Here is a 25,546-nt window from a genome sequence, read left to right on the forward strand (position 1 = left end):
CCTACTAATATAATGCACCCAACAGTACATTTTTTTCTATAATTCTTAAATGTTTTGGCATATTCCTTATCTTAGTGTATGTTTAATAAGAATTAAGATATGACTTGTCAAAATTCAAATTAGCAAATACAATATCTGAAATGAATTCTACATGAAAAGTGGACAAAGGGAAAATACGAAAACATTTCAATTAAACACGTTGATTAACACCTTGCTTTATGAAGTACGTAACTGATTTCCAGTATAATATATGTGTCCTATATATGACAGTCTACCCTCCTGGGAAGATATCTGATGTCTAGAAAATGTGGAGTTGATTCTTTTTTTTAGTACCGTAATTAAGTTCTAGAATTCAAAATTGTACACACTGAGATAAATTCTGTATCAAAAAAGGCACACAGCCCATCTCTTTCTAAGAAATGTTTCTTTGGTGTGTATTGGTTCACTTAAGGCAAAATCAAAATATCCTCAAATTTGCTTCTTATTCAGCTACAATTTTTAAGTGCATTACAAGATCTACTGGTGGAAAGAAAGAGGAAATTGAATGAATGGTTGCCTAATTATGTGATCGAAATACTGCTTATACAGGGTGAGGCAGCATAACTTCCTTTTTTCAAAACTCAATAAAACCCATTGTATGAATCAGAAATTTTTATTTGTTTTATAATGTAGGCGCATGCCTAAAGTTTTGCTTTACGTAGTTTTGAAGATCAAATTAGGTAGGTGACGTCCCCCATTCTCCATTCACTGAGTAAACCGATTTCTGGCGTTTGTCATGACTCTTGCCAGCATAGCAGGTGTTATGTTGGCAATTTCTTCCTGAATGTTGGTCTTCAAATCTTGTAGGGTTCTTGGACAGTTCACATAGACACGGGATTTTAAAAAAAAACCATAGAAAAAATCACAAGGGGCCAAATCGGGAGAGCGGGCCAGGCACTCCAAATCTGCTCGAAAAGTAGGCCTCAACGGCAGAAGCATGCTCCTCACTCTTCCAAGGCACGATGGCAACTGAATTGTGTCAGGACAAAACTTTATACTCCCGCCTCTCGAACGAGACCACTAGCACTCCGCTACATCTTCAACCGACTGAATGGCGAGCATTTTAAAAAATGAAGTAATGCTGCCTCACCCTGTACATAAGGAATTAGGAATAATTCTAGGTCGTTTTATGTGTTTCTTTCGTGTAAAAGATTCAGATCTAAAGAATTAAATTGCCTGATTTGAAGCCACAGAAGGGAAAAGTACTGATTTTTTCTAGTCAAGTAGTAATGGGCCACCTCAAGGAGACTGGCACTTCCTCAATTTTCAAACCAAGATCTTCATATTAGACACTTGCCCACTGTAGAATTGACAGTAATATGTTGGCCATGTTGAACTTTAGATTCAGGAAGCTCAGGAGTTTTGCGAAGAAGAGGCAATTGAGTCTTGACCACAGATTTCCTTTCTTTTATCTAAAATGGGTTCTTTGTATTTAAAATGGGGTTGTGAGAACATTTTAAAAATATGTTCCTTCATATGTTTGGACAGTTAATGTAGTACAGGGTGAGGCAGCATAACTTATTAAATTTTGAAAAAAAGAAGTTATGCTGCCTCACCCTGTATATTATCCAGAACGTTTCTTACAGTGATGGAACTTAAAAATACCTCGAAAATATCTGTTCCATAAAGATTAGTGTAATTAATACGCAGTCATTTGGGAAGACATGGAAGGCTGCAGAAAACCATACTGACAAATCTTCCAACAAATCACACTACTAAATTTTAGTGGGAACTTGCTAAAAACCCATTAATATGAACATTTTATCTTTATTTTGAGGGTTTTTTAAAGTTTGCCACCAAATTTGACCAACAAATTAGGGAAAGCTATTAAAAGCAAATATCTCCTGTTTGTTTTAATGTGTTTTCTCCTGGTTTGGCACATTTTTGGCACTAAAAGATCTCATATACTGTATGTGTGAAATTCGTCCTGAAGTTGCCCATTCCTGTTACATACAATATAGTAGGGCCTTCTCTAAACACTACTTAGAGAAAAGTGCACTAAATGCGCTCAGTACCCTTATTTTCTAGGATCTCTGATGGACAAAAATAGAGAATAAATAATCAGGGTGGGGGCTCATTTCAGGCTCTCTGAAAAAAAAACCCATAGATTTTTGACTGCAGAGTACAAAGAATAGAGCAGGGACAGGCAATTGCATAGGGGGAAGGAATAGATTTTGCCTCGCACAAGCTCAAATAAGCTCAAACAAGTTCCTTCAGACTGGAAATGAGACTGCGTCTTTTCCTGTCACCATTTTGAGGAGGTAAAACATTCAGGCAAAAATTGCTCAGGAATGACACATTATATATTTTTGTGGTGTTCAGAAAGCTTCAGAGGCTGAAAAGTGGAGTATGGGGTTTGCATATGGTCTGCAGGTTCCATGCTACCCATTTTAGGAACAGAACAAAACTTATGCCATCGTATAAGCAAAATGTTTATGCTATCTTGTAAATACCTCTTCATGTTTAAACTATGAGTAAATCAAAACATTATGCTTACCAGAACAACTGATTTTGAACTCTTTACTGAAAAGAATTATCTTCTATCTGTGTATAATGGTCTGCTATGAAAGATTTCTAAAATTTCTCAGACACACAGAAAACAGTGCACATATTTCAATTATCTTTCAATTTGACCTTAAGAACATAGGAGTCATCATACCTAGTCAGGGCAAAGGCTTATCTACTTCAACATTCTGTTCTCACAATGGCCATCCAGATGGTAAGGAAAGGACATAAGAAGGACATTAAGTACTATAACATTTTCCAATTAGTGCTATCCTGCAGCTGTTATACATAACCATACAGCTTTAAACTTGAGGTAATATATAGCCATCATGACTACTAATGGCTGATAAATCTTATCTTACATTAATTTATGTAAGCTTGTTTGTTTTATCTATTTATTAATCAAGGAATTGCTAAGGGAGGTATTTTAAAAGTGCTTGCTTTCAGCGATAATAATGTGTAGGTTTACAGCATCATGCTGGAAGAAACAACTGTATCCCTACAAAACGAACCAGGCTTCCTAATTTAGATTTAGGGTTTGCTTTTTTAAGTTATTTAAGCTACCCAGTTTCTTAAAAGATTTTTTGACTGAAGGCAGTGACTGCTTTTGCTTTCCAAGAAATGCTCTCAGTTAACTATAATTTATGCATGAAGTGCTGTCAGACAAAGTGCACGAAATTCTGATGTATGTGTTAAAGCTGCATGCATGATGCCTTTTTACATGACTGTGCAGAAATCTCTGCACAAAACAATACTTATCATCAGGTGTTCCGAGATTTGTGCTACACTGCACTTCTCCTGGGTTGAACATACTTCAGTGTGAGTGAAGATTTCTTCTTCACTCACACCTATATAACAGACAAGGTGAAATAAACAGATGAGGTGCGATTCTTTGAAATCTTAATCCCAAAACAGATATCTTAACATCAGTTACAATACTCTGCAGTCTCTAGGAAATCTCTAATTCAACACCTAGATGCCCATGCATGTGTTGCATCTGTGTAATGAAGAGCCAAGAGAGAAGTGAGGTGGGTACAAACACTTGAGCCCACTGTGATATTCGAAGCAAGGTGGAGAGTAGAGTGCCAGTAGTATGACTGTGAGATTTGTTGTAAAAGTTATAACAGCAGTAGTGCAGGATTGGTGGGGGGGGGGGGGATATCACAAAACCTAGCAGCAGTAACACAAGGCCTGGAAAAACTCCCTATGTGCTTTAAAGTAATGTCACATGACATTAGAGTTCTAGTAGGAATTGTAAGAACTGCTATAGCAAATTAGGTATTTTGCTCCTTGTCAAACCAATGAAAAAGAAAATTCCTCTTGGGTCCTGGATTGCCATCATAGAATGAGGTGCTGTGGCAATCTGAGCCACAGCACTTCGTCTTTCTCACCTCTCCCTGCCTCTTAATTTTCTAACTTTAGGAAGAAATCTGGGGCAAGTTCTGTTTTCTCTTTCAAAACATTAGTTGAGTAAATGTAATGATTGGTATTCCCTAACATTGGTAGTAAAGGTACAAACAGAAATGGGATGGTGAGAATTTACATTGTGGAAACTGTGGTGATGGGGAGCTGCCTCCTAGTGGTCTGGTTCCAATCTAAATTATTCTCACTTTTCTAAAAGAAGGTCCAAGAGGTTGAAAAGCCAATCACAGATCTCCATTGTCCGGTGTACTTTCAGAAACAGGGCTAGTACATAAGGGGAAAATTGGTACTAATTGTTATAATTTTTGAGCATGGTACATTTCTACTTTATATATATTTATCCATACTACTGAAGTACTGAAAAACAGTGTTTGCAGTATCAGAAATTAAAGCATACATTAAGAGTATCAGATTTCCATTTCAAACTGCTGCCTTTAAGACATAATGAGAAACCCCATTCCTGTTATATGTATCCCTCAAACATTTTTAATACACATATGCTTAGAGGATCCTAAAATCAACACTACTGAAACTGAAATTGGCATTAACAAGTTGGGATATATCGTATAATTTAACATTTTCTTTAAGGCAGCAAGAAATCAAATTATACAGAAAAACATACAAAAAGCATTGATCTCACAAGCCATATATAGACTGAATATAGTTTATTCAAAGCACATACCATGAAATTGGCAGGCAGAGTGGGGGGATGTTAACCTATTCCACCTAGGCCACCTGCACATTAGCTTTTTTCATCAAGAATGTGGAAATATGTCATCTCTACCCGTCTCTCTCTTTCTATATTTCTCCATAGCTAAAAAAACATCTTGGGCAGGTTCTGATTGGAGAAAAAAATACTCCTAGGAAAATGTAACCATTCCTTCCCCCTGCAGTCTTCCTACAAACAAATATAAATCTCCCCCAAGCATTTGTATGTTAGCATTGAGACTATTAACCCAATGATGTGATACTCAAAATGAGATGTTTGGAAGCATCTGTATAACATTTCAATTGATCTAAGCTAACAAATGAATATACTTGTGGAGTCTGTACAGTTCACCCAACAGCTTGCAATCACACAAACCGTCTCATATGGCATGGCAAGGAAATGGAAATAGCTGCCTGAACATTGAAGCAATGAAGGCCTCTTGAGATTTTTCTAATGGCATCAGAGATGTTAAATAATTCCATTCATGTTCTCTGCTCATGACTTCCAAAATTATTTTCATAGACAGGCTGCTGAAATGAAGGTGACAGCAATAATTCCCATGGGACAACAAGTGAGAAAATGAGAATTGTTTATAAGAATAATGAGAGCCTTTGAAACCAGGTTTTTTAAAATTAAAAATACAACTAATGATTCAGTGCAGTCCTGTACATAATAGAAAGTACCAATAAACTCAACAGCTGGAGTGATGCAGGGACTGGGATTGCTGCAAGGAACAGCAGACTGAAAGATAGTATCACTGGGCAGATGGTATATGGCAGGGGTAAAAGAGGAGAAGAAAAAGAACAGGGAAGTGCAGAAGGCAGGACTGGGGCATCACTAGATGAGAACTGCTTTGGGTCCAAAAGAGTCTTTACCTCCCAATATGGTGCCCACTTATTTTCCATACTACATGTTTATAACCAATCATAGGGATCTTGAAGCACCTTAGAGACTAATGGAGAAAATAAAGTTGGTAGCATAAGCTTCTGCATGTTAAATTTGCTTCCTCAGATGAAGCAGTTTTTGTCTTTTGTTTTAAGGTTTCGTTTTCCTGTCAATGCAACAGTTTAAAGCCATAAGAGAAATGTTCTAGAAATTGAAGTAATTACAGTGTTATCAAGTACTGTTTTTCAGTTCAAATTACATAAAGTATTCTGTAGTAAGTTTTTCAAATATTGTAATTTTTTTTCTCACAAAAAGGAAAGCAGTAGCCATCTCATAAATTATTTCGATATTCATAATACAACTGCATGATAAATAATTCTGGCAACTGTTGAAGTCAGTCTTGAATCAGTGAGCCAGTTTTTGACAGTACAAAAACTGATGAAAAACAAGCTTCTCCAATCACTCCTCAAAATAAAATGATGAATCCTCAAAATAAAATGATGAATATCAGGTGGTGGAATTAATTCTGAAAATCTACTGCTCCCATGATATAGTACCCATTTTAAACCAACCTATTATAACAACTACTTCACTTTATATTTTAATTTACTATACATTTTGCTATTTTACACAGAGAGACACACATTGCATTCTATCCACCCCATAATAAAATAACCTGTCTTCATATGTTGTCAGCAATGGAGGAAAGGAGAAGAACTATAAGACTGAATGTAAATATCGAAAGAAAAAAATGCATACAGAAAGAAAAATACCGATAAAAGGGATTTATGCACAGTCATGTCTATGGGATTTTTCCCCTTGCTTTATGAGTGGTTCCCAACCTGTGGGTCTCCAGGTGTTTTGGCCTACAACTCCCAGAAATCCCAACCAGTTTACTAGCTATTAAGATTTCTAGCAGTTGAAGTCCAAAACATCTGGGGACCCACAGAATGAGAACCACTGCTTTAGGCAAAGGTAAGATAGTAGAGATAGCAGCCAGCAACATTAGAGATTTCTGTTCTTCCATGATGAAAAGTGAATTGCACTGTTGGGGGACTGTTGGGGGAGGGGGTACAAGTAGGAGTCCTCTCAATTGCTGTTTGATTTAAGTACCAAAAGCAGACAGTAGAACTGCCCAATATGAGGCTCTACATCAGTGTAAAGTTCTTTTAGAAGAAACTGGTGATATCATGCCTGGGGAATTATGAGACCAATCCAGACTAAATTAATCATGTTTTAGATTTCACAGAAATCAAGTTACATTTATTTGATCCCATCTGATTTCAGTAACCAACGACTTTGGTTAGCCTCAGCCTATTATATAGCTGCACTATCAGATGCATGTTTACTTCTATATAGCTTAGGTATGTTTCAGGACTAAATAAACAGCGCCCAAGGCCCTTTTGTTATCCCGATAAATTAATCAATCGTTCTGCAGAAACCCCAGGGAAAGGATAAGAATTGTGTGGCTGCTCTTCAGCAGCTCTTATCATAGTCAGCGAGGGAGAATTATGGGAGTTGAAGTTAACAGCATCTGGAGGGATGCACAATTCCCAAGGTAACAGACTGAGATCCAGAGATTAGGTTTAGGAAGTACAGTATTAAGTTTGTCCAGCTTAATCTTTGTAGTTATATGCATGAGTCACATCAATCTGCTGTGGGACCTGCTGTCCTTTTCCCTGATTTTTTATTGTAACAAACAGCAGAATGAGATTTACTTGCACCATTTGCAATATAAATTCATCACTGGCCCTGTAACTTCATTTCAACAAGCTTCTCTTTCGATCAAGATTGTGATAAACATAAAGGCAACTTTATTCTGGACTATTTTCATACTCATCTTCATTTCATAAAATGCCTGCTAATCTTCAATAACTTCACTGCCTGCAGATATTATTCTGTCTACCCAACTGATAACATTCATTAAGATCCCTACTGCAATATCAATATGTCTGTTATAGTTTATGTGTGTTTGCAAAAATAATATAAAGTATACCTTCAGCATTTCAAATTGTGTATGTTTATTTTGTTCTCTCATCCCTGTATATTCCCCAATTTTTTTTTAAAAAAAAGCTTACAATACATTAGTTTAAAAACTTCCCCAAATGTTTTCAGCAATTAATTCTACATTACATGGACAGATGTGCATAAACCATATAGTTTACGAAGTTCTGCTACTCCTGAAAAGCAAAGCTACTATTTCAGGTAAATATGAAATACAGATTTTCTACAGATTGTTCAAAAAGCAAGGTTAGCTTTTAGCATGTCATTAAGTAATCCAATTCAAATAACATTTGAATATCAATTGTAAACAAAAGGTTTCTGCAAGCTGCTGTAGAACCTATTGTCCCGTGCCCTAATTTTTTGTGATAACAAGGATCATACAATTCTTGCAATACTGAACTTATACCCAAAGATTATTTTTAAGAATCCCAGTCTTATATTTGGACATCTTAATCTTTATAGTCATATGCACCGGTAATATCGATCTACTTTGGGAAGTATATCACAAGAATCATAGCTAGTATGGAAAACCTTAAGTGATTCTGATTATATACAGGATGCGTCCTAATATAACTGCCAGTGGATTGGTTGCTGATCCAAGCACTGGACCCATGCACTTCTTTCTCTCCATAACCTCATGTGCTGCAATATATTCCCAGATTTAGATAAATTACAATGTGCCACTGCCATTCTGATAAATGATTATTTTGTGCTTGTAATCCAAACTACAACTGAAGATTTACCTCAAGAGTTCTTCACCTGCCTTGGAGAGCAAGCAGGCTTTCTGGAAGCCACTGGACCTACACCACAATCCCCACCACTATCAAAATAGTTTCAAGGCCATAAGGACCTTGGCAAAGGTCACAAATGAACCCATGTAGACCATGGATCATGTGTTGCATATCCCAACATTAAAAATGAGCAAGAATGTAACATCAATTAGCAGCATCTAGCATTTCAAGAAGCTGCCATGGTTTCATGGCCCTAGTAGGACCCGTTTCATATATCTGTGAGGGAGCCCACTTAATTTTCTACTGCTCTGGCACTCAAAGCAACTGGATCCAGCCATCCTCTAACTTCCTATGATGCACCAAGCCTAGCAATGCTCTAAAAATAAGTGAAATTTTATAGACAGTTGTAGTTGTTTAGGCAGTGCTGCTTACAATGCTGCCACCATTACAAGATAAGCCCACCTGGGCCCACTGACAGAAAAGGAGGTTCACTAGAAAACAATGCCCTAGGTCCCCTCAAATGTGGAGCAGACCTTGACGGTAATAATGTTACCCCATCTTCTGTGTGTTTCTTAATTATATTTCAGAGTTAAGATGCTATTACTCTGTATTGTGGCAATCCACCAGACCATTCTTAGTTTACAATGTGTGAAGCTCTGAAGCAAGAAAACCAATCATTAGATAAACAAGGTCAACCTTGAACCAGGAGGTTTCAAGAAGACTCATAGCCTGAATGAGCACAGATGAAAAGGCGATCACACAAAAGGTCTATTAAAATTCCAAAAAGCATGTAGTCAGAAAACATCCAATATGAAATGGATGCAACAAGGGTTTGCCTACAAGCATGAGGAAGAAATAACATTAGAACAAAATCCTAATGCATCTAAAAATAATGCTTCCAAAACTAAAAAAACAAAAAAACAAAACAAAACAACCAAACAAACATATCTTTAAAAAGTTATTTGTGGACATGGTGTGTTTTTTTTTAATTGTGCACTGCGTAGGAATAAGTTACACATATTGATAACCCAAACAGAGTTCCTAACTTAGGAAGTCACCTCTACACAATCCATGGAATATTAGCAGAGCTCTTACAGACAGCTTTTTATTATGTGTGCATACATATACTGTGCTGGAAAAGTTCCAGGAAAGGTTGTACATAACTAATTCTAACAAGTTCAAGAAGATCAGCTATTTTTATGTGTTACATCTGAAAAAAGCTACAGGAAGCTTCCATACTAAAGATAGTGTGTTCAAATGAAAGAAATGTATGACTTTAAAAAAAATCAGGATCAGAACATTCCCTGCACTTTGTAGTGCCAAATAAATGCTAGGAAGATTGTAAAACCTGGACAAACCCATTTTATATTGTACCCAACAGAACAGACTGGAGCAGGCAGCCAAAAGGCCAGACAAAAAGCCAAAGGAGAGGATAAGAAGTGGAGAGCAGATTTTGGCATTAGAATCCTGCAGCTGTCGAGCACATATTACAGAAGGCTTCTTGTCTGCAGAGCTTCTCAGCAAGAAGACAAAAAGGAAATGTGGAGTGGAAGATCAGCTGTGGCAAAGTAAGAAGCAACACTAGTGCAAGAAGCAAAGAAATACTACCAGCAGAACTGCGGGATTATTACAATCTATGTATCACATACATTTACCTGTAAATAGCCTGATTCACTGTTATAAAAGAAAGCTCCTCCTATACAAATTTAGCATATGATTGCTGGCACAACAGTATGTACAATTATGATGCCATATTGAAGTACTACATTCTAAGCAGTTTTTACAGATGATTTCTCCAAAGCTTCTTCATGAGCTGTTCTAAGCTACTCCATGCAAATGTAGGTCTGGTAGAAGTTGAAGCTAGTGAGGAACAGGAGAAAGAAGTTAGGGATGTACACACAAGATGGCTACGTTGGGCATGTCCAAAGAAAGATAATGTATCATTTAAGAAGAGAGCAAAAGAGAACACAGATCTGCATAAAAAGTAGGTAATTGTGTATCTACTGCTCATTCTACAAAGGTGTATTATGGTGATAATACTTCATGGGCGAGTTCAAAGCCCCTGTTCTGCCTTCTGATGATTCTCTAACCTCTAAAACTAATCCAGGTTTTACTGCCATTCCAGGTTTTACTGCTATTCTGCTTTACCTTCTGTAAAGCAGAATATGAAATCATCCTAAGTATAGATAAAGGCTTGGGCAAAATGGTATGTATACCTTTGCAGTTTGGGGCACAAGCAGATAGGGAAGACTTGATGTTGTTCATTCGTTCAGTCGTCTCCAATTCTTTGTGACCTCATGGACCAGCCCACGCCAGAGCTCCCTGTCGGTCGTCACCACCCCCAGCTCCTTCAAGGTCAGTCCAGTCACTTCAAGGATGCCATCCATCCATCTTGCCCTTGGTCGGCCCCTCTTCCTTTTGCCTTCCACTTTCCCCAGCATAATTGTCTTCTCTAGGCTTTGCTGTCTCCTCATGATGTGGCCAAAGTACTTCAACTTTGTCTCCAGTATCCTTCCCTCCAGTGAGCAGCCGGGCTTTATTTCCTGGAGGATGGACTGGTTAGATCTTCTCGCAGTCCAAGGCACTCTAAGAACTTTCCTCCAACACCACAGCTCAAAAGCATCGATCTTCCTTCACTCAGCCTTCCCTAAGGTCCAGCTCTCACATCCATAGGCTACTACAGGGAATACCATGGCTTTGACTAGGCGGATCTTTGTTGCCAGTGTGATGTTTCTACTCTTTACTATTTGACTTGATGATCTGGGGTGTAAAGTGGAAAAGAGGAACTAGCACTGAGGGGAACATTAAGGGCTAAGAGAGGATCACAGATGAAGGAAAGGGCCTTTGGAAACAATGGAAAAAAATTTAGGAAATAAAGCAGGATGTATGCAGTGGAAAACTGGTGAATTAAAAGTGTTGTGTAATGATGGGAAAACGGAAGTATAGAAAGTTTAAAAAGGAAGAATAAATGAAGTTGGGGTAAAAGTTCAAGAGTGGGGGTGAAGGATAGAGAATGAAAATAGTCACCAATAAAGGGAAGAAAATAATATTTGAAGACTATGCTTTATTATATATTTCATTTTATAGTGGACACAGAGACTGAAAAATCTGTTTGCTTTAACAACTTATCTATTTGGTTTTAATTTTCAAGTACACACACACACACCCCTTAACTATGAACCAAAATATATAACGAAGGGATGGCGAAAGTGTGGTCCACAGGCTGTATAGGGACCCTGGATCCCACTTTATGGCACATCCAGATGTGGGGACAGCTTACTGGGATGCAGCCACTTAGGATAGAAAATTGCCCTGGATAAAGTGATAAAAATTAAAAAATATTCACAAAAAATCTGAATAGACTTAAAGACATTTGTTCTAGTTTAGAATTATAGTTGTTTTTATTTACCAGTAGTTTTCAAATAAGTTTAGGCCAAAATTAGCAATTTACTAATGACTATACACAAGAGCTTGAAGCTGCTCACTAAGGAAGAGATTGCACTGAATAAAATTCCTCTTATTAGTGATGAGCTCTACTGAATATCGTGAGAATTGCTTCTGAGTAAACATGCATAGGATTGTACTGTTGATACGTGAACTAGAACTGTTTTCTTTATTATTCCAATTACTACCAGTAAATGAAAAACTATTCAATTAATGAACAAAATGCACATAACTCATGTGCCCTCTAGTGGTGGAGATGGCCATTGAGAAATCAAATTTGGTCACTTTAGCCTTGACATTTTCCAGAAGGAATGTACAGTAAGCATATTACCTACAAATGATTAAACAGAGTTGTAATTCAGTTTAATGGCAGTTAACAAAGGAATGTTTTAAAAAAATAATGTGGCTAACTAGGCTTTCCTCCAAACATCTAAGAAAGTATAGGCAGTCGCCAAGTTACAAACATCCAACTTACAAACAACTCATAGTTAAGAACGGAGATGAGACAATAGGAAGTGAGAGAAATCTACCCCTAGGAAAGGAAATTCACTTCTGGAAAAGTTATTACCATGGGGGAAAGGTGTCTTCACTGAAGCTTTCTCACCAAACATTGTTTCCACAAGCAGCCAAATTTTTCAAAATCCAATTATCACAGGGACACAAAGTGAAGTGAAATCTTCTGAACAGAGGCAAAACAACCACATTGGTGTTAACCCTTCCCTATGCTTTCCAAAGCATGCATATCACTAGAGGAAATTAAAATGGTAGATAAAACAAAAAAATAGACCAGGAAGTTTCACAGCACAGCCTTCGTCAGCGCCATCTTTCATCCCTCATGTAATTTATCATGAAAATATATATATTAACCTCTTCCTGGAATGTGTGTGCATTAAAAATGTACATGTTCCGACTTACCTACAAATTCAACTTAAGAACAAACCTATAGAATCTATCTTGTTCTTAACTTGGGGACTGTCTGTACTTTGCTTTTGAACAAAGTTTTGAACAGGAAGTTTGTAACAGTATGCAAAAAGCCTCAGGACAGAAGGGCACTAATTACGCCATCCCTCTTACCACAAGTGATCCACATGTAACTTCTTGAAACAGTTCCTATGCATAGCTAGTTCAGGTCCAAAGAGAGATTGCCCGAATTCTGACTATAGTTTTAAGGCTGTCCAACACTAGCAATGAAAAATAACCCATCTATTTTTAAGTTGTGGTCTAAAAATAAATGAAAATATGAGTTAAAAGCTTAATATGACATTGGATTTATGGAAGACTGAACTCAAGTATAATGGTTTCCAACTGTGTATCTTCAGCTCCCTAAAGCTCTAGTTGACATGGCCAATGGACAGGAATTCTGAGTGTTGCAGTACTATGTCAGGGGACCCAAATTTGTGAACCACTGCCCCAGTGATTCACAATTGTACTTTGGGAACAAAGGGTTTGGCTGACAGCAGAGAATAATCGTTGTTCTCCATAGCTCTTCTGCCCATTTTCACTACTGAGAGACTGTTAAATCAATCCAGATTGTGACAATCTGCTCCAATGCATGAAAGGTATTATAGCTGATAGTTAAAAAGGTGATTAACAGACATGTGGAAGCTTGTTAAAATGTTTGTTACCTGGTTAACTTACCAGGGTTTTTTGTTCTAATTTTATTTTTTCACAGAAAACAAGGATAACTCCTTTATTTGGAGGACTCTTCCTCAGATATTGCTAAATCAAACTGCAATTCTCAATAACAACTGGATAACAGATACAGCCTTTTAAAAATCTGTTCCAAGAGTATGTGAGAGCTACAATTTGTGTAATAAAAGCAGACATATGCACAAACTGCACATATTGTGTGCAAGAACCAAAGGAAAAAAGGATTTGAAATATCCGGGTATTTATAATCTGAGAACTGCTCAATGAGGTTATGATTTATCTAACAATTTTATGCCCAGAAAAAAACCCTCACTGTAGAAATGCCAAATTTAATCTGAAATACTACAGCTATAATCAATTTCCAAGTAGTAACAAGTAGTTTCTGGATGACAGGGTTTTTTTTTTAAGCACTTAAAGCAATCCATGTAATAATGGTAGCAAATAAAATATTTCCTTTCATTTGCATTTATCAGCCACCTCCAGATAGCTTACTTTTATCTTATGACTGTTCCTTTGACTCCTATTGACCCTGATTGAGCACATTACAGGGTACGGATTTTCAGCAGTCTCTTACTGGGCCTGCTTTATATTATCCGCTATACAGATTCAGGTGATTATATGCATGCATTAGAAATCTCCTGTGACTTCAAAAAAAGTGGTTTTTTTAAAAAAAGACATGGAAAAAAGGAAGCAGTTGCCTGCTGTGTTCTTTCCACAGTGCTGGGGTTAATGAAAAATAACTCTGAGAATTACTATCCCACTAATTACTTCCAGTCATACAAGTGACAACTCAGGATTAACACTTCCTTCAAGAGCAGGATGGAATTTGTATAAAACCAGAAGTCAATAAATAATTTATCTTGATAGCTGCTTTACATAATGTCTTGTGACAGCACACAACTCTGTATTTCACAAATTCCATTCTATACGTTTTATAAAATTAATCCAAGAAAAATCACACAAAAAGGGCAACTGTGGGGGGAGAGGAAAATTTAGAAATTTCTAGAACACCATTTAATAAAATACCATATAAAGGTTTTAGCACCAGGAAGTTGCTTTTAGATTTAAAGACAGACCCCTATTTAGTTAAATAATAAAAAATAGTCTTTAAACATAATTTTTTCAGGTCCTTGATCTGCATTTTGAATTAGATACTGCTTGGGGAAGTATGTGAAAACAAAAGCTTTGGATAATTCTTGAAAAATCAGCAAATAATTGCAGTGCTTGCACTGCCATATAGGTATACAATTGAGGGCACAGTTCCTTAATGGAATAAAATCAAATATTTTACTGTATAGTTCACAAATGTACATTTCCAAGTGTTTCGTGGTCACTGCTTGGATTCAATGGCAACCAGCATGGCCACTTCAGCATGCCCAATATGGCAGAATGGGCAACTGCAGGGGGTCTGGAGACTAAATCTCGGCTCTGGGACCCTCGGGAGGCTGTCAACCATACTCTCCCCATAAAAAGAGACCAAATGTTCAATTTTAGATTATAAAAATTGGTGTTAAACAGGGCAAGGAATCTGTGCAATCTCTCATAAAGGTGAACTAGTCCTCCTAGAGGACAGTCCAGAGAATCTTGGGAGGTTGAAAGCCACAAAAAACAACTTTGGAGGACACATTTTGCCCACTTCTGTAGCAAGCCTTGGTCTGTGGGTATGGTGAACCTCTCGATGCTACTGAAGCAATAAGAAAGGATCAAGACAAAATGAGGGAAGTCAACAAGACTAACATATCATGCAAGAAAATTTGCAATTCTAGCCCACAGCTACATATAATGCAGAAGAATATGTTGTCAATATGGAGCTAAAGCTGGTTACACAACATTGGTCTGATATACAAGTGAGCTTACACAATTACTAACAACCACAGAAGTTACACATCAGCTATGGTGATGTTTCCTAAGGCTACTATGCAACTTCACCAACCTACATCCCACGTTATAAAAGCTGTGAACTAGAGCAAACCGCAGAACAGTACGATCTCCGGGAAAACTGAGTCAGTGATCTGTTCTCTGAAAAATCCTCCTCCATACCAAAACATCACCAACCCAAGTTCCACCAGCCTTTCTTTAACAATAGTAACAATCCTATCCTCTGCAATCTGCCTTCCTTCTTAATTTCATTTAATAATAATAATTTGGCTACTGCTGCCTAATAATAATATTAAGAGAATTAGGCTTCTCTTGACAAGAAATACAAAAGCTTTGGAAGAAGTTGCTGTTGTTTTTTTATTAGTAAAAGAAGTGTAATAGTTGTCTGTGTAATGTGGAATTGCATCTTTGACATGGACATTTGACTGGAGGAAATGATGTCCTGCTACTCCTGGAGAAGATACAGGACGAGGCCAGCAGGGGATACCTTTTTGGGAATGTTTCAAGGAGATTTTATTTCTAGAAAGAAAAGAAATTCCCCAAAATCAGGGGATGACCCAAACATTATGAAACTTGGTGGGCTAGCAGTGGTAGATGAGTTCTCCAAGTGTGGCAATTTTCACCCTTATAGACCTAAAAATGACAGGAAGGGGAGCCCATAAAGCCCCTCCATTGCTTCCAATGGGCTGGTTCTAGCCGCATTCTCCAGCTGTGGACCAAAAACCTCCATTCGGATGCCCCCCCCCCCCCCCCCCATTTTCAGGAGGCATGCAAAAACAGATCAGGGAGTCCTCCGAAATCCGGACAGCGGAAACGGTTCAAGGTTCAGCCGAAATGCACATGTCTAGTAATAACTCATTTTCATATATTGTACTAAATCACCACTAGATGGTAATATACAAACTTCCGAATGAATAAGGAGTAATATTTCTGGTGTGACTTTCCCCCTTTTCATTGGTGAAATCTAGTAATCTCCTTAAACTATTTATTCCATCAGCTTTAATTGCGAAGTTGTGATAGCTTTTTGAAATCACTTTAATGACTTATAGAATGTGATGTTTCTCCATTAGAAAGCGCTTAACAGCAATTCCAGCTCTCTCTTGTGGTAACCGCATTACGGAAAAACCTGAAGTAAAGGCAGGGAAAGTATAGACTTAACATTCCATCTATCACTCCTACCAAGCATAGCCAAGGTAAAAAATGTGGGGATTGCATTCCCACAACATCTGGAGAGCAATATCCACACTAAAATAATTTAGAGTATACCCATTTGCATACCCCTGTTCTAAAATATTGTGTTTCTTTACTTCTAAGATGCACATTTCCCATATAAACATCTCTAAAAATGGTCATGTCTTAGAACTGCAGAGATAGATAGATTGATTGATAGAGAGAGAGAGAGAGGTTTCTTTCTGTTGGTGGTACTCAAATTAAGAATCATTAGCTTCTTACAGTTGAAGAATATGGTAATTTTAAAGTATTCGATGAAAGGTCACATGCCACAAGAGCCCAAAGGTAAATACAGGAAAGTTTTATTGTTTCTAAGTATAATTATTTTCATTAAGAAACGAAAGAAACAAGACCAATTACATGTAAACAATGCAAACATCTGTCTCTTTCTTCAGTACATGTCAATTTGAAGAACTTATCCTTCAAACCAATTCCATATTCTCCTAGTGTAGAGATGCTATTTAATAGGATTTCATATTGATTACCAAAGAGCTTTCATAGCTAAATATTGTCCATATATAAACTGAAATTATATTAAACAAACTACCAAACTGAAGGATTTTTTCTGTCCAGCATAAAGGGGAAAATTCATATTCCAGTTAACACTATAGAAAGATCTTAAATAAACATAGAGAGAGAGAACTTGCACTTGATTGTTGCATAAGCATGATATGTTCCAGCTTTAAATAAATTTGTTAGTATAAAATTTGTTAGTATGTTAATCTAATTCACTACTGAAATGATGAAGCTCTCTTAGCATTCTAAATGACTTATGACAAATATTTCTCATATGTATATATCACTGAACCATTTCACTATTCCATTTTCATAAGATGCACTTTCCCAACCATTTGCTTAACATGCAAACTGAGTGTTTGCCCACCGTTGCGGTTATCAATGTGTGGATAAAATATACAAAAATACACTAATCAGCCTAGCCATTTGTTGTACTCAAGTCACTAATCACTCCTGTGGAGGACTGCTATTATTTTCAAAGCATCTAAGGCAGGCATTAGCAAATTCTGGCCCTCCCGGTGTTTTGGACTTCAACTCCCACAATTCCTAACAGCTGGTAAGCTAACTGAGATTTCTGGAAGTTGAAGTCCAAAACACCTGGAGGGGCAAGATTTATCTATGTCTGATGTAAAGTCTCTACTTTGATTTGATTTCACATTCCTTCCCCAACTCATCATGAAAGCGCTTCACCAGGGGAAATGCTGATCTCCTCACAGGTCTGTCTAGTACACAACATGTCTTGTGAATCTCTAATCACACATTCAGATGGCATTTATTTTGGAAAGTCATCTTAACTCCACCTGCTCACAACTTCCTTCCTTGAAAATCACTCTACTTTGTTATTACAAAGTGATTCAGCATAAATCCCATTTTATGCATAGGTCTACTACCAAAGTATAAAGTTAGGCCATGGGTTTGTGTGTGTGTTCTTTTACAACTTGCTGGGTTTCCAAAGCAGTCATATATGTATGCAAAGGGTTCCCAAAAGCAGAAAAGCTTGAAAATCATTGCTTACTGGCAGGTGAAGACACATCAGACAAGAGGTGCATCCACAATGTAAAATTAATGAGATTTGGCACAACTTTAACTGTCATGGCTCAATGCTATGGAATTCTGAGATGTGTAGTTTGGTGAGCTTGGTGAGCACTCTTTGGCAGAGAAAGCTAAAGACCATATAAAAATACAACTCCTACGATTCCATAGCACTGAGTCACACGTTAAAAAGATGTGAAAACTGAAAAAAAAAATCTACAGTGTAGATGCTCCCAAGAAAATGTACAACACATAGCAACAATTATTTTTCTACCAAAAGCAAACATTTAATCTTCCACTCACCTCAGCCAACACCACAATCAGAACAAGTTCAATCTTATTGTCTGGGAAAAGAGCATTTACTTGAGGTGACATGCCAATCAGGGCACAGTTGGTAGCTACTGATATGATAGTCATAGTTTGAAAAGCCACCTGAAACAAAAGAACATAAAACAGTAGATTATCTTTGGTAACAAGCCAGCTATTATCCAACATTCCTGCATTTTATATCTAAAACTGCCAATACAGACAGTCCCCAAGTTACAATCATCCAACTTACAAACAACTCATAGTTACAAATAGAGGTGAGACAACAGAAAGTGAGAGAAATCTACTTCCAGGAAAGGAAATTCATTCCTGGAAAAGGTGTGTCCAGTGAAGCTTTATCACCAATCCTTGTTTCTACAACAAGCCAATTTTTCCAAACTCTAATTATCACAGGGACATAAACTGATGTGAAATCTTCTGAACAGAAGCACATACAGCAAAACAAGCATTACAAGGGATGTTAACCTTTTTCTATTCTATCCAAAGCTTGCACATATTTGTGTGTGTGGCTGGAATTACATTTTAAAATGTGCCTGTTCTAACTTACAAATTCAACTTAAGAACAAACCTACAGAACCTATCTTGTTTGTGCCTTGGGGACTGCCTGTAGTCTAAACATGGGTATCAGCGTGGGATCTGTTAAGTATGAAGAAAGCCACATGGAAGCAACTTTAGGGAAATATTTTTAAAAGCATCTTTTTACTCACTTCAGTTTTAGTGAATGACGGAATGGTTACATAGCTCGTAACCAAAATCAGAATTCCAAATGGAAAAACACTTACATCTTTACTAGGCCAATAACACAGCACAAGCAATCTGAAGGAGTTATGCCAGTAATGGAGGACGGAAATGGGAACACAGTAGCAGTTTTGGGGATATTGGAACTAAAACTGTCCCATAAGTCCCATAAGTCTAGATGGCCAAACTGAACCTACAAATATGAATACCTTCTCAGTATTTCTCTTGCAGGCCATTTTTTCCACTTAGCTGAATCTCTCGGTTCATAATAAGCTTACAACAGCATTTATATGGTTTTATCTAAGATGTTTCTGTTTCTTTGAGGCTCTTGTATATGGCAACAAAAAACAAAACAAAACAAACCAGTAACGGAACTATGCAAATATTAAGAACATGACTGGATTACCTGCCATACACCTATACTTGCAGTGGGCTCTGCAAATGGACGTTTGAAGATACTACACATTTTTAAGGCATCAGAATACATCTCTGTGATGTTGTTTAGCACAGCAAAAACAGCTGCCAAAGGGTAGACACATGAAAAAAGGCTCACATAGCCAAACTGTAAGAACAGCTCCAAATAGTCATCAAAAGTTCCCTGCAAGAAAAGACACCAAAGTGCTTATAAATACCACATTAAAAACAGCCTAATACATTCTGACAAATGCAGTTTCCTGCCTAATTAAAAAGATTAAAGGGGAAAGCAAGGTGAAAAGTGAGAAGTGGAAAGCCTAAGACTGAAATGAGAGGAGCAAGGGCCTTTTCTCGTTTCTCTTCATTTGAAGTTCAATTAATCCTTCTGATCTACTCATCTTACATGGAACATGAAGGCTTCTCATTTAATAAAGCAGAAAATGTGGGCGCCATGGCTCCAGACCCAAGACTCATGAATTAGAATGAAAGCAGCACTTTTAAGAACTACCTTCTCTCTTATGTTTTCACCCTTTGTTTATGTAATAAATAAACCCTTTAAACTCCGATAGTACAAAAAACTAAACTGAAAACATTTTGATAGCAAATAAAAGATTTGAATCCAAAAGTTGAGGTGACAGCAAGAGGATTTAAGACTTTGGCTCTTCAGACGTTTTGGATTCAGATTCCCATGGTCCCTTGCTATTACTCTGGTTGGAACTGCTAGCAATCAGAAATCCAAACATCTGAAAAACCAGTTTTTTTATGCAGTCCTTTCCACACTTTACATATTTCTTTAGTGTTGAAAGAGATCAGATAGATAAGATGGAAAGAAACATTTGTATCAACTATTAATTTTCCATAATTGAGCCGTTCAACTGTGGGTGACACCTGGCCATGTGATTAGGATCTAGGAGTCTTAGTAGACCACAAACGAAAGCTGACTGGCACAACCTGGGGATCACAACCAGATACAGTGAAGACATCTGCACTTACGCTGTGCTACTCTGCTGCTGAGTATGCATGCCCAGTGTGGAACACATCTCACCACACTAAAACAGTGGATGTGGCTCTTAATGAGACATGCCGCATTATCACGGGGTGTCTGCGCCCTATACCACTGGAGAAATTACACTGCCTAGCCGGTATTGCACCACCTGACATCCGCCAGGAAGTAGCAGCCAATAGTGAAAGGACCAAGAGGAGACATCTCCAGCCCATCCCTTGCTTGGGTATCAGCCAGCACATCAACGACTTAAATCAAGAAATAGTTTTCTAAGATCTACAGAGACACTCGCTGGAACACCTCAGCAAGCAAGAGTCCAAAAGTGGCAGGCTCAAACCCAGAACCTCAACCAATGGCTGATACCAAACGAGAGACTCCCCCTGGGCACACAGAGGACTGGGCGACTTGGAAGGCGCTGAACAGACTGCGCTCTGGTACCACAAGATGCAGAGCCAACCTTCAGAAATGGGGCTACAAAGTGGAATCCTCAACATGTGAGTGTGGAGAGGAGCAAACCACTGACCATCTGCTGCAATGCAACCTGAGCCCTGCCACATGCACAATGGAGGACCTTCTTGCAGCAACACCAGAAGCACTCCAAGTGGCCAGATACTGGTCAAAGGACATTTAATCAACTACCAAACTCACAAATTTTGTGTTTCGTCTGTTTGTTTGCTTTGTTCTGTTAGAAATGTAATATAATTGACTGGTTGCCCTGACACGACAAATAAGTAGACCACAAACTGAACATGACTCAGTAATGTGATGCCACAGCTAAAAAGCCAATGCAATTCTAGGAGGCATCAATAGGAGTATAGAGTCTAGTTTGAGAGGTCATAGTCCCACTCTGTACTGCTTTGGTCAGACCTCATCTGGAATACTGCGTCCAGGTCTGGGCAACACGATTCAGGAAGGATATTGACCAGTTGGAAAGCATCCAGAGGACAACTAAAATGATCAAAGGTTTGGAAACCAAGCCCTATGAGGAATGACTTAGGGAGCTGAATGTGTTTAGTTTGAAGAAAAGAAGGCTGAGAAAAAACATGATAGCCATGTTTAAATATCTGAAAGGATGTCACATTGAGGAGGGGAAAAGCTTTTTTCTTCTGCTGCTATAGAGACTAGGACAGGTACTCAAACTAAAGCCCAAGGGCTTTAGTTTTTTCTTCTTCTGCTATAGAGACTAGGTCCTCAAACTAAAGCCCAAGGGCCGGATACAGCCCTCCAAGGTCATTTACCCCGCTCTCGCTCAGGGTCAACCTAAGTCTGAAACGACTTGAAAGCACACAACAACAACAACAATCCTATCTCATCAGACAAAAGCAGGTCCACACTTCCCACTGAAATACTAATAAATTTATATTTGTTAAAATTGTTCTTCATTTTAATTATTGTATTGTTTTTAAGTGGGGGGTTTTTTGCACTACAAATAAGATGTGTGTAATGTGCATACGAATTCATTCTTGCTTTTTTCAAATTATAATCTGACCCTCCAAGAGTTTGAGGGACTGTGATCTGGCCCTCTGTTTAAAAAGTTTGAGGACCCCTGGACTAGGACATGGAGAATTGGAGACAAATTGTAGAAGAGATTCCACCTAAACATTAGGAAGAACTTCCTGGCAGTAAGAGCTGTTTGTCACTGGAATATGCTGCCTTGGAGTGTGGTGGTCTCCTTCTCTGGATGGTTTTAAGCAGAGGCTGGATAGCCATCTGTTGCGGGTGCTTTGATTGTGTTTTCCTTCATGGAAGGGGGCTGGACTGGATGGCCCTTGTGGTTTCTTCCAACTCTATGATTATATGATTAAAAACTCCTCCTGAAAGATACAATATGTCAAATGAATTACTAGTTCTGTAAAAAGAGTGTGTTGAGCTAGATGGAAGTTGGATTTCAACCAGCATGTCCGTTCTTATCTTCTATGTATCTGAAGGCATATCTGCAAATTCCATTTAGAATTCAAGTAGTTTCTATGGCACTCAGTTATTAATGATTACATGAGTTGTTACGTCTTAGGAGGAGAGAATGTAAGCTGCCCTGAGTCCCTTCGGGAAGAGGGGACAGGATACAAATAAAACTTAATTATGATGGCAATGATAATGATGATGATGATGATGTAAAACTCCAATACAGAGGAAAATCTAGTCCAACGACTTACCAAATAGGTATCCATTCCTTTTTCCAGGTTAACTTGCTCAAATAAAGATAGGTCTCCATCTTTCTCCAATTCTTTCACCTTTTTCTTGACCCTCTGATTTCGTCTCTTTTGGAGCCAATAAGGCAGCACAGCTTCTACACACTGATTAAGGATTTGTGACGTTATCAGCAAAGTTGCCAGGCTCTTTAAGAAAATGAGACAAAACAAAGCATTTAACATGATGGATTGTAAAGGTTTTTTAAATAAAACTCTGCATTTAGTTAGCTAACAATCAAGTTTGCTAAAGAATCATCTTTGTTTAAAAGTAGGAATAGTTTCCTATTTCATTTTCCCATTTAAAAGTAGGAATACATGCAAAATAAAAGCACTAAATTACACATCCAGGAATATAATAATACAATGTCATTTTTAAGATCGAAGTCTTAAAATAACTTTCACCAAGGAGGATGCAGCTGAAAAGAGATAAAGCACCACAATGTGCTGAAAGTAAAACAAAAAACAAAAAAAAACCCCAAAAACAATACTCACATTCAACATGGGGAAAAAAATTAAATGAGAGGAAAATGGTCATATGGGTTTTTTTTCCAAACACTATAGCAACAGGTCAAGCTGCCTAAACTGATCCTGGAATGGAGTTTCTATTTTGTAAATAGGATGTGGACCAATTTGACATCAGGCAGGAATGGGCTACATAAGGCCCATAAACTGCAAACAGCTCCCCCACCTTTTTTATATCCCCTGAAGGAAATTCCTCTCATCAAGAAAATACAACTGAAAAAATAGGATTACATGCTCCTGGAACTCTCTAGGAAGAGTGGTTCATTTTCAAATCACTTCATATAATCCACTTGCATCTTTTAAAAATGAAAAATTGCTTGGTTTTGGAAACTGGGAATGAATAGTGACTTCCGGTTTTATCAGAAGAGAATAGTGAATTCAGCACTGAGTCCTGGTGGGACTCAGTGCTGAATTCACTCTGATGTAAATTAATAGCAACAAAAGACTAAAGGTACTAAAAATCTATTAATATTTTGTACATGCACGGGGATTTCTGTTAATTATGACAGTGTTAAAATAGTTCGAAATCACATATTCTAACTGAGGTTTTTTAATGAGTAAATATTTCCTCTTTTTACAAAACTCACCTGTCTCAAAAGCTTCATGTCAAACAAGACAAAGGCAATGTAGAATAAAGAGGCAAAGCAGTTTAAGAAATTGAACTGCAAGAGATAAACAATAAATAATATATTGTTAGTATCCTAACATGGAATGCCCAAGGCAAAGTTCATCAACCCAGGTATGTCACTTCCTGATCCTGCATTGCCACCATGTGGCAATTAATTTACACCAGTGATTTGGGATAACACTGAGAAAAGCTGTGACAAGTTGGATAGATTTGGTCCACAGGCTTCATACTGTCAACACTGGCCATTCTAGTTAAGAAAGTACAATCCAGGCTACAAAAGAGGTGAGGGAAGAATGCAGCCTTACAAACATCATTGAATCCTGCCCAAATAGTTGATGATAAGGAATGCTGGGATTTGAAGTTCAAAAACATATGGACAGCTATATGCAAATTTAGAATACCGCCAATTTAATCCATCAGCTACTGACCCTAGACAAAATTTATCAATTTTAATGATGCTTGCAGAGAACACAGATTATTACTTGGAGTAGACCAAAGGGCTGAGTCACTAGACAAGACATCATGCAGTGCACTCTGCAATATGTTGCTTCTGACACAAATTCAGAATTCATTTCTATATGAAGCTACATCTCTCAGAGTTGAATCTTCAAAACAAATTTATCTGAAAAGGACTATAGCTATGATGATGTAAGACCTCCAACCAAGTGAGGTGATGATTCTCCTAAGAAGCCGGGTATCTTCTGAAGTGGGACTGTGTGAAGTGATATCTTAAGGATCATCCACTGAAAGTTATGAACTACATACTTACAGAGGTAGAATTACAACCTCACTTTCAGGTTGAAATACTATGTACACATTTTTACATTTTGCTAAAAAAATGTGGAAATCACTTTTGAGAGCATGTGCATAGGATGAGTCTATTGGTATGGCAGATATCAGACAAATTCTTCCAGAGCATTTGTTACTGAAAGGGAATCTGACAAGAATGATACAGTACTTTTGTTTTAAAGTGTTTAATGCTGGTGTAGCCATTAGTCCTGGTTAAACCTACCAATCAGATGCAACTTCTGGGGATCTACAAGATATTACAACTGAGGAGATAGTTAGAGTGGGGTAGATGAAACATGTGACTTAATAAAGTCCTTTATGCTAAATAAGCTGGTATTCAAGCCAACATTCTCTGGAAACATCATTCATTTAACTGAACCTTGCAGAGATACTTCCAAATATAATCAAGAAGTTTTCAGCTATACATACCACCAAGACTTTCAGAACTAAATGATTCTGATATGAAGACTCTAATCTGTGGTTTTCTGAAATGAAAAATACATAAACATAAAGTAAATTACATATAATGTATAATACGTTTAATGTTATTTTGTTTTTGTGTGCCCTCAAGTCATTTTCCATTCATAGCAACCCTAAGACAACCTCTATCATAAAGTTTTCCTGGAAAGATCTGTTCAAAAGGGGTTGCTTTTACCTTCCTCTGAGATTGAGAGTGTGTGACATGCATAATGTCAACCAGGGGGGTTCCCATGGCCAAGCGGAGATTCAAACCCTGGTTTCCAAAGCCCTAATAGAACACTCAAACCACTATGCCATGTTGGCTCTTTTTTTTAACCACAACTATTTTTAGCAGCTCATTTCCTTTTAAAAGTCATATGCCATAGGTAAGAAATAGTCATAGTAAGAATTAGTGTGTCATTTAAGGGAATT

At 37.6% G+C, this 25,546-nt stretch overlaps 1 protein-coding gene across 4 annotated transcripts in view; it reads right to left on the reverse strand.

Annotated features, from left to right (window-relative positions):
• The window catches only part of ANO10 (anoctamin 10), a 76,931-nt gene that overhangs the window by 31,870 nt on the left and 19,515 nt on the right, over positions 1–25,546 (reverse strand). For all 4 annotated transcript variants that reach the window (XM_067470219.1, XM_060781856.2, XM_060781854.2 and 1 more), the window contains 5 exons: positions 25,085–25,140; positions 23,826–23,900; positions 22,681–22,863; positions 19,517–19,708; positions 18,349–18,477 (listed from right to left, as the gene is read on the reverse strand). In XM_067470219.1, coding sequence (XP_067326320.1) covers positions 18,349–18,477; positions 19,517–19,708; positions 22,681–22,863; positions 23,826–23,900; positions 25,085–25,140 — 635 coding nt within the window. The remainder of the gene's footprint in view (positions 1–18,348; positions 18,478–19,516; positions 19,709–22,680; positions 22,864–23,825; positions 23,901–25,084; positions 25,141–25,546) is intronic.

Source organism: Anolis sagrei, chromosome 6 (assembly GCF_037176765.1).
Source record: "Anolis sagrei isolate rAnoSag1 chromosome 6, rAnoSag1.mat, whole genome shotgun sequence".
NCBI classification, from domain to species: Eukaryota; Metazoa; Chordata; class Lepidosauria; order Squamata; family Dactyloidae; genus Anolis; species Anolis sagrei.